This window comes from Halyomorpha halys, unplaced genomic scaffold (assembly GCF_000696795.3).
Source record: "Halyomorpha halys isolate HHAL.00 unplaced genomic scaffold, Hhal_1.1 Scaffold409.1, whole genome shotgun sequence".
Taxonomy (NCBI): domain Eukaryota; kingdom Metazoa; phylum Arthropoda; class Insecta; order Hemiptera; family Pentatomidae; genus Halyomorpha; species Halyomorpha halys.
In genome coordinates, this window is record NW_027115142.1 from 316,513 (window position 1) to 326,446 (window position 9,934).

At 28.8% G+C, this 9,934-nt stretch overlaps 1 protein-coding gene across 1 annotated transcript in view; it reads left to right on the forward strand.

Moving 5' to 3' along the window:
• Window positions 1-425: 425 nt before the first annotated feature.
• LOC106682380 (proton-coupled amino acid transporter-like protein CG1139) overlaps window positions 426-9,934 on the forward strand; it is a 59,775-nt gene continuing 50,266 nt past the window's right edge. Inside the window, exon 1 of the mRNA XM_014423194.3 lies at window positions 426-478. Within this exon, the coding sequence (XP_014278680.1) occupies window positions 468-478 (11 nt within the window). The 5' untranslated portion in view covers window positions 426-467. The remainder of the gene's footprint in view (window positions 479-9,934) is intronic.

The window sequence follows — 9,934 nt, forward strand, 5'->3', positions numbered from 1 at the left end:
ACGCTTTAGTATAAAATATAGTTGATGAAAACATGTTAAAAGTGATTCACCACACAATAATTATTTGAGGTAAGTAATACGTAACAAGATCGAATATTCCGTTGGTTAATTTCAATTATAAAACAATAGAACCGAATTGTAGAGTGTTTTCCTTACTGTACCATACAATATTGGGTTTGAATACTCAGTTTGATAAATGAAAAGTAATAGGTCTATTATCTACCAAGGTAACATTTCAATAACGGAGCTTGGTATTTATTTTTTCCAAATTATTTACTTTAAAGTTGTTAGGTATGGAACTCAAACCGCAACCGCAAATGGCTTATCAACAGCTACCAGCCCTTGCGGATAAACCTACATCAACTCTTATACCGGTAGGTACCGCGGAGTACCCAGTGACGAAACCGGTTGGTTGTGGAGGGGGCCCTGGGGCGTCCTAGTCGAGTTCTCGCCTCCTCCAAGTTAGCATGTTCCTCATGTAAGTTGCAAATTTATCAGTTCGAGTTGTGCAAATACCTATCAATTCGCATTAAATTTTATTTCGGAGATATTTTATTATTCAAATATTAGCAATTCGAAATGGAGAGTTTTTATATTATTTTACACATTAAAAAAATATATGTATACAAATTTGTGATTTATCAATAAAGGATACTGTACTAGGGGGGGAATAAAGCGGTAAGAATAAAGTTGTATAGGTTACAGAGATTTATGAGGACTTGAGTGTTTGGCTTGTTGACAAGTTGGACAACTCTCACCTACACGGCTTTTAAGACTTGGATGCTTCCTCCTACCATCGCAATCATTTTTTTCTTATTTATCAGTTTTAAAATAAAATGAATTTAAATAAAATTATAGAATTTCTGATATTTATACATTTAAAATGAGGAAAATTAGTTATTATCACACACAGTTATCAGGGAGCGATTTCACCTCATTTATCGACCAGATATATCAGTAGTTATTAAGTATCGTGAGCTTCTTAGGTATCCTGTGTTAGTATACATTTCGTGTTTTAATTTTTTTTTCTGATACTGTTTTTTGAGACCCAAATTGATAGGAATTTTATATTTCTGTTTTAATAAAAATGTTTAGACAATTAAGTTCAGTCATTTTGTAGACAATCTAAAATGTCTGCAATATAATTTTTAAAACAGAAACATCCTATATTCCGCATAAATTTAAGTATGATAATATGTTGAAATATAACTGACATGTGAAATTTTTTGAACTTTTTCTACCTCATTAGTGAAGTTATAGCTTTGTATTCATGTAGGAAATGATTTTAAAACTGTATCCTCCAAATGGAATTTTTTTTACTCCCATTTTACATTTTATTTATAAAAGAAATTTACTTTCCAGAAAGCAACTGTTTATTTGTTGATTTTAACAAATAAAATATTATTCGATGTTGACCTTCCTAGGATGTAGCAATTAACCTTATCATTATAATGATATATGAAATTCTTATTTTTATAGATTTTGTTTTCAAATCTAAATCACGAACTATAACATGGATGTAAAGGGGCTTATCTTAAACATATTTTATTTAGATAAAAAAAATTAATCATTTTAAAATAAATTATTTAAAACATCCACTAATTATTAATAAAACATGTTTATTTAAATTTTTAAAAAATGGAATATGAAATACAATATTGTTAAAAATTTGAAAAATAAAAATATTTACTAAAAACATTTAAATTGAATCGGAGATATGGACAACGTTATTTTTTTTTTTTCATATCATGTGCTTGAGCATTTCTAGTGTATCTTCAGATTGGAATTTCCGCCAAAAATGTCATTATCAAAAGTTTGACACCTTATTATATCTAATTTATCATCAAGTGCTTGTGGACATAACTCCACCAAATAACTTTAATAACCCACCTCTATCTATACTTCAATAATGGTTGTAGTGCTTTAATACTGTCTTATTTAGTAAAAATAATTACAAAAGAATAAACCGTATGAAAATGTGTGAAATAATGGCTTTTAATGTAACATAAGAAAGATGTTAAAAATACAGCACCTTTAAAAAAGACAATAAATGATTTAGAGAAAAAAATAATAAAATTTGTGAATATCAGTGCCTAATTTATAATATTGAAATAAAAAAATGCATAAATAATTTAATTAGAATTCGAATAATTTGTTTTATTTTTATCAAAATAAATAAATGGAAATGGATTATAATAATAAGTATAATTTAATCAGTAACAAATATAATGAAATAATATTTTTTTTGGAATGGAAAAGCGATTTTATTATTTTTTTTTAATTATAAACTTATGACCACTATAATCAATTTGACAATCCCCGTCAGCTGTGGACAACAGGAGTAATTTATGTTCACCTTGTACATCAATCTTATTTAACTAAACAATAATTTTTTTGCTTACGTCAACGTGGATTTATTAGTAACAGACGTGTTTTAAATCCAAGCTTAAAACCATGTTTTTTTAAAATATTACTATTTAATTATTTAGTCGAAGAAAACATTCTTTATGACCAATGACGAGCGCTATCAAAGTCACGTCCTATTTTCTATGTGAAATAATTTAAGTAATTTTTGTTGATATAAAAACTTAACAGATGGTATAGCAGACAAAATAACTATTCATGCCTGTAGTTTTATCTACGTTTTCATGATGAATGGGTAATCTAGCCGCAATCATTAGTTGTTTTTTCTTCTTTTCCGTAGCTCAACAGTCCAAGGTGGTCCTTGGCTTCCTGTATAATGTTTTTCCAGATGACTCTATCTCTAGCCTTCTCCCTCCAGTCTGTTACTCTTAGTCAGATTATCCTCCACATCTTCTTCTTGGCCTATCTCTTCTCCTGGTCTCATTTTTACTGCTTAGGAGTACCTTTTTTGGTGTTCCGTCATCGGTCAACCTCAACCTGCCCCAACTGTTTGATTCGGCCGAATTTTATAATTCCAACGATTTAATTATTATTGTATAAAACATAGAGGTCCTTATCCTCACTAAACATAGGTGTTCTTATCCTCTATTTCTGAGTTATTTCATCGAACAAGGGGCCAAATATTTTTTTCTTGAAGACTCTTTGTGAATTTGTGATGGTGACATGGTTTATGTTTTAGCTGCGTATGCAGGGATAGGTCTGATTAATGTTATGTATAATGATATTTTCGGTTTCCTTGATATCAAAAATGATTTTAAAAAATTCAGGTAAGGAAACTATGCACGGTTAGTGGCCATAATTCTTTTGTGTCATCTATGTTATCATTTTATTTTCATTAGATATTTCTGAGCCAAGATAGGTAAAACTATGTTTTCAAAAATGCGCTTTTCTACCACAATGTTATGGGTAACTCTTGAATTATCTGGAGCAACGCACTTACATTCATTGGTTGTTCACTGTTTATTAATCGTTATTTTAAGTAGTTATATCCGTACTATATACATTCTTCAAAATAACGATCTTTCAGTAATCCCTATCTGTAGTAATCCGTATTTGTATTGGAATAATTTTGCCTTGCTCTGTTCCTTTCGTAGCCTACTTTGTGTCATTATATTTAAATAAAAATAATTGAGGAAGTAGTTGGAAAATGGGCGCCTTCTTGAAAACCATTTATGGATGATAGATGTGGTATTCTAGAATTATTATTTAAAAAATATCGGTGCCATCTATTATTTCTAACCAGATTGGGAATTATTGGAAATTAAAATTTTCTCAAGACAATTATTACCTATTCATTCCAACTTAATTTTAACAAGACCTGCTGTCTGAGTGCTGGCTGGTATTGCAGTTTACTCTAGATTTGCTAGGAAATCGTAATTGTGATTTCTTATTACGATTTTTAAATATTACGTAACTGATTTCGTATTAAATTAAATTAAAATAATTTAGCTGTAATATTTAACCTGTGATACTGATATTTTTTATATTATATATTAATAATATTAACTGAGTACTTATTATTTATATTTTTACCAACGACACGATACAATACCTAAATCGCTTTATTTGATTCGAAATATCGGCCTATGGACTTCGGTTGCAGTATCGCACCGAAACGAGTATCGATACTTTGATGGTATTGCAATGTCCCTTTCCATTTATGGCTGCAAATTTATAAGCTACATCTTCATAGTAAACGTACAGAGTAATCTACACTCATACACAAATAATCATGTGTCGTTTGCTATTTTAAAATCGCAATTTTTGTATTGAAATGATTTTACCTATTTTTATTTTACTGTATTTAGTAAATTCAATCAAGATGGTAACTGAAAAAGTGGGCTCTCCGAAAACCATGTTACAAATCACATGGTAAAGTTAAATAGTAATGGTAACGGAGTTATGATACTTTTTATCATCCGATACTCTTAGCGTATAGATGCTTTTGATATGATACTATCGATTATCGATAGTTTAGTTAAATTATATAATCGAAGTATTTAACCAAATGCTTTCTTAGTTTCACAACCCTTCTAACCATGGGCAAGAAATATATAAATTGTTCAGAATTGTTTGAAATAGTACTTTGTAATTTTAGATTTAATTTAATTGTAATTTTAACTCATGAGATACTGTCAACACCACTGAGTATTGTTCAATAGGTGTGTAATTCAGATGTAGTTGACTAATTTATTCTTTATTCAAAAAGCTTTATTTATTGATAGATATTACAATTCGCCACACCATTGTGGGCAATAGGTAATAGTGATGACTGATCAGATTCATACTAAAATAAAATAACATAAAATTTCTCTTAAAATATATACAAACAGAAGGATAAAAAAAATGAACAGAATCAAATTATGAAAAAATTAATAAATAAAATAAAATATTAATAAAAATAAAATAATCTCTAGTCACATTTAAACTCTTATTCAATATTTACACAATCGACTAGAGGATTCCTAAACCCACTCTATTCTCCATTTCAGAAGGGTAGAGCAGAGCTCTTTGAGATCCCAGCGCATCCCTCTCGCCGCATTAATAGTAATGAGCCAGTGGAGGCTGAAGAGTGCAAAGCCGCAAACACTCTACTTGAGTTGAGAATCTGACCATAGCCAGAATTCCAAAGTCCTAATTTTTCATTACCTTTTCTTTCATCATATATGTGTATAGCTTATAGCAATTACTTTTGTTTTTTATGCATTACATCGATCCCTCAGAACTTTGGAACCTGAAACAAAACTAAATAAGCTTCTAGTTAAAATCGTAATAAAATAAAACTGTCTCTTGAAGCTTATTCATTAGTATTCAGAAGTATTATCTATGTCATTAATATGCAATTTTTAGTGTTTTTCATTAACATAATTTTAAACTAAAAAGTATAGTGATGGTCCAAAAAAACCTTTAAGCTTCATATCATATGTGAAGACGCAGAATGCAAGAAATATTCATAAACTAATCAAAGATAAATGTTTAAAATAGATAATCTTATATTTGAAATCACTAAGGAATCCTGCTGAAAACAGTCACATATCTCTTTTTTAAAAATGTATTCCTGGCATTGTGAAATTTATAGTTCAAATTTCTTCTTATTAATTTTATAATTTATATGTATTTCTTTCCTTTATGTTTATGCTATTTTAATACTCATAATTACAAACCAATTTTTAAGTTTGAAATAAATTTTTTTTCAGGGTATAAATTGATTTTAATCAGTTTTGAAAATGTTTATACCATAAAACACGTTATTTATCAGAAATAAAAAATCATAAACATTATTGAAATATATTTCATATTGATTTTTATTTCTATTGGGTCAAAATTTATATTATTGTGTGAAAAAAAAATCTTGCGGTTTTGTTTAACCAGAAGTTCGACTAAAGTAAAATTATTTATGTTTGAGTACAATTTACGTGTAAAATTATAGTATTCTAGCATACATTTTATTTATTTGTTGAAGAATGTATAAATTGAATTTAATGTAAATTAATTACCGAAAACGAGATGCGTTAGTATTAAATAAAAGATATAGTAAACAAAGCTAAAAGGCATTTAATAACGAATAAGAAAAAATAATTATAGTTTAAAAGTCTTTGAAAATAAACTTCCTCCTTGGGAACGTTTAAAACGTTTTAAACATGGCAGCTTCGAATATTGAGGAAGCATAAATTTCCCTAAAAATACAGTCTATAAGCTGCTAAACTGTTTGCTCATTCGACTGTGCTCTTACCTTCATACATAGTTATGAAAGCAAACTTGAAATCAATTATTATTTGCAACTATTTTTGTCCTTACTTATCAACTCAATACCGGTAAATATATCGAACCTTTCCTTGTTTAGAGAAATTAAACGTGCAGAAAAGCTAGTATAGATAAATTTCCCTCTTACCCAATTACCCATGGCATCACTAATGAAGCTTTTACTAAAAACTAAATGTTTATAATCGATATCTTAATTTTATCTGCATACTTATTTTATTATTTCCGCTTTCTTTTATAAGATATTTTAAAATTTCTTAAATCCTTTTAAGCCTATAAGTAAATCAGGAATTGACGCTTTCTCAATTAATGTAATAATTGTTTTTTAAGTTGTCATAATCTTAAATTAGTGATCAAAACTTAGTATACACTACGATAATCAGATCAATTTGGGCGTATGGAATTGAGCTGTGGGTCTCTACCAAACGCATCCAATCCTTACAATCCAAAATCCTACGTAAAATCCTTGATGCTTCTTATTACAAATAAACTCATCCACAAAGACCTTAACATCTCATTCGTTGCAGATTTGGCCCAAAATAGATGTGCATCTTTTCATTCCAAACTCCTTACCGATCCTAACCCATTAATTCTTAATCTCTCATCCTTAACAATCCCTGATAATCCTCCCATGCGTCTGAAAAGAAGATGGCCACGAGACTTTCTAATTTATAAAAATAAACTAATTTCTTAACTATAACGGTAATAATTTTGTTTTCTGTATGGTTATTTGAAAGTTATTAATGCAAGGTGGATATTCTGGACATAGTCTAGATTGTCACACTCCCCGTAAAACAAAATAGCAACATTTAATTTGCCATGAATCTTACGATGTTTTTATTTATTGTTGTAGGATTAGTAATTTGACTGACATTAGGAATTATTTATGTCATTTCTAATCAATATTGATAGACAAATTAAGGTTTAAATGCTTTAATGTTTAAATTTAATTCCAAAAAAATTGTTGTCTTTCCTGTTTATAGTTTGCTTTTTTCGAGTGATTACAAGCTGTTTTATCCATGATTATTCTGTGAGAATATTTACCCTTCAAGAAGATTAAGAATCGTTTCGTTACATCGATAATTGCCTTAAATTTCATTACTTAACAATTCTAATGGTCAAAGGTACAGAAAAACCGATAGTCATTCAAGAAAAGAAAATTCTAGTCCTCCATAATTCACCAATCCCAATGAGAACCAGTTTATTAAAATTCTAGTACGTGTCAAAATCAATTCAACAGCTTCCGACATTAGAAACATGGTTATTAGTATACGAGTGGCACCTCACACCATACCACAATGGTCTACGATTATGATAAATCATTAGAATATGAATGAGAAAATCAAACTTTTAAGATACCTTTTAACCTTAGTTACCTTTTCAAATTTTTCAAGTAAAATCATTCAGGACAATTTCAAATGCATCCTGGTATGTCAATAATGTAACTTAGCATACTTCACATGCCAACTGTTAATGAACTCATAGACATAACCACGACAAATTCCACGGACATCCCAGTACTCTTATAAATGCCATGGCACTAACAAACTTGCCTGAAAACGTTGGTAGAAGACTGAAAAGCATATGGATGAAATATCTTATAGTCTAAAAGGTGACTTTCATGTCTTTCTCCAAAGTTAAATAGCTTTTTTATTTGTTGTGATATCCAATTACAGGTGTAAATTAAAGATATAAAGAAAAAAAAAACATTTTATAACAATATGTTGTGATATCTGTTTCGATAAAATTTGTTTGTTCTGATATACACATTGCATCGAAACTTCAGATTTTCCGATATTCATCCAAGACTACTAACATTATGGACGAAGTATATGTCTATATTATTAACTTATTATTATATTAATCTACCTTCCTGATTCAAAAATATATCTTTGGAGATCTTATCTTATCCTGATCTGACCCTCAGTAACTCACTCGAGTGTCCCTTACCAATTGGCATTCACTAAGAGAGGTCTGACAACCTTTCAATCAGAAATGGCATGTCATTAAGTTTAGGTGATCTTAAGATAATTAATGAAACACTTCCTGGCATGATAATTACTCAGTTATAGCATTCACTTGTAGCAGCATTAGAAATGGTTATAAGTAATTACCCAAGTCCTGTAGCTTGATTTAGAAAGTTGAAAATAGAAGGAATGATTTATGCCTAGAAATTAAACCTGGTTTATATACCGTTTTAAAATTTCACTCGTATTTTATTACTTAAAATAATATAATGCTGCAATTATCAAAATTACAATAAGCCAATAAAAAATCATACATTTTTTTATTTATATTTAGACAACGAATAGAAAGCATATAAAATGTTGAAGATAAAAAAAAAATCATGTTCTTAATTTGATAACTTTTCTTAAGGATCTATATATTTAGATATATTTTTATATTTAGAGAAATTGTATCTTTTGATTATTACTATTAAATTAATAGTTAACTCTTTAGTTCTAATTTGGCCAATTTAGAAAAAAAAAGTGAAAATCTAGAGTGCCTATTTTATTTTGTTTTGACTAAAAGATTTATAATTATTAATAATAATATTTATTAATAACTGCTTACGATAAAGAGTGGTGTTCAGTTATTGTTATTATTACACCACTTTTTTGAATTCTTAAAAAAAAAAAATATCTTAGTTGTTATTATTAACAATAGTATATCCATTATATTATTATGCAGAATCTGGTAAAAGTGACAATGTTAGCTTTATATTATTTTTAATGATGGTTTCCCGGAAATGCTTCACTATCAGTAGATTTGTGTATGCACTATTAGTCCGGTACAAATAACTTGAAATTAGCCTGTGCCTAGAAGCAAATGTAAACTAATTTCTTTCTATGGATTCTTATGTAAAGTGTTTGAAAAACATGATCCTAAAAAGTTTCCCACTCCCACAAAGTGCGTACGCGTAATATAACTGATTTTTCAAAATAGCTCCCGTATTTTTTGGATCACGGCCTATAATCCCTAAAAAAGTTGCTGAAGTATCATATAATATTTTATAGTATATCTAACGAGCTTTGAGAATTTGAACCGAGATAAAGTTCTTTATATTCAATAATTTCCGAGATTTTTTTTTTAGAACTAATATTGTCTTTATCAAAAAAACGAATAAGAATTCCTTTGTGAATTTAATTTGGCAAATATGAAAATCACAGTTCCTGGGAAAACATTTATTATGAACATTTTTCTGGAAAATTTAACGAGTCTCAAATCTATCCCTAATAGAATTCTTTATGTTCAATAAAGAGGAATATTTCATCAATTTATATACTGATACTGATGATTGAAACATCATTTTTATAATATAATTCATAGTTAATTTAATGAGTTTCGAATTGAACCCTTTACTTTTAATATTTTCCGAGATAAATAGGAACAAAATCTTGTAAATTTATTTTGGCAAATATCACGAAAAATATAATTCTTAGGAAGATAATCATAAAAAAGAATACTGTATAGATTATTTAATAAGCTTTAAATTAAGCCTATTAAATAATTAATAGGTCCGGTTCCATTGAGCTTTTCTTAAGGTATATGTTCTCAACGTACGTAATTGCTGAATTATTAATACATACGATAATAGATTATGGTATACAAATTAATAGGGTTCATGGTAGCCACGGGGTAAAGCGCGTGGCTTCTAGCTCCGAGGACCAGCGTCCGAATCCGGCTGGGCAGAAAATTGTTTTTCACACAGTGTGTGTGTGTGTGTGTGTGTGTGTGTGTGTGTGTG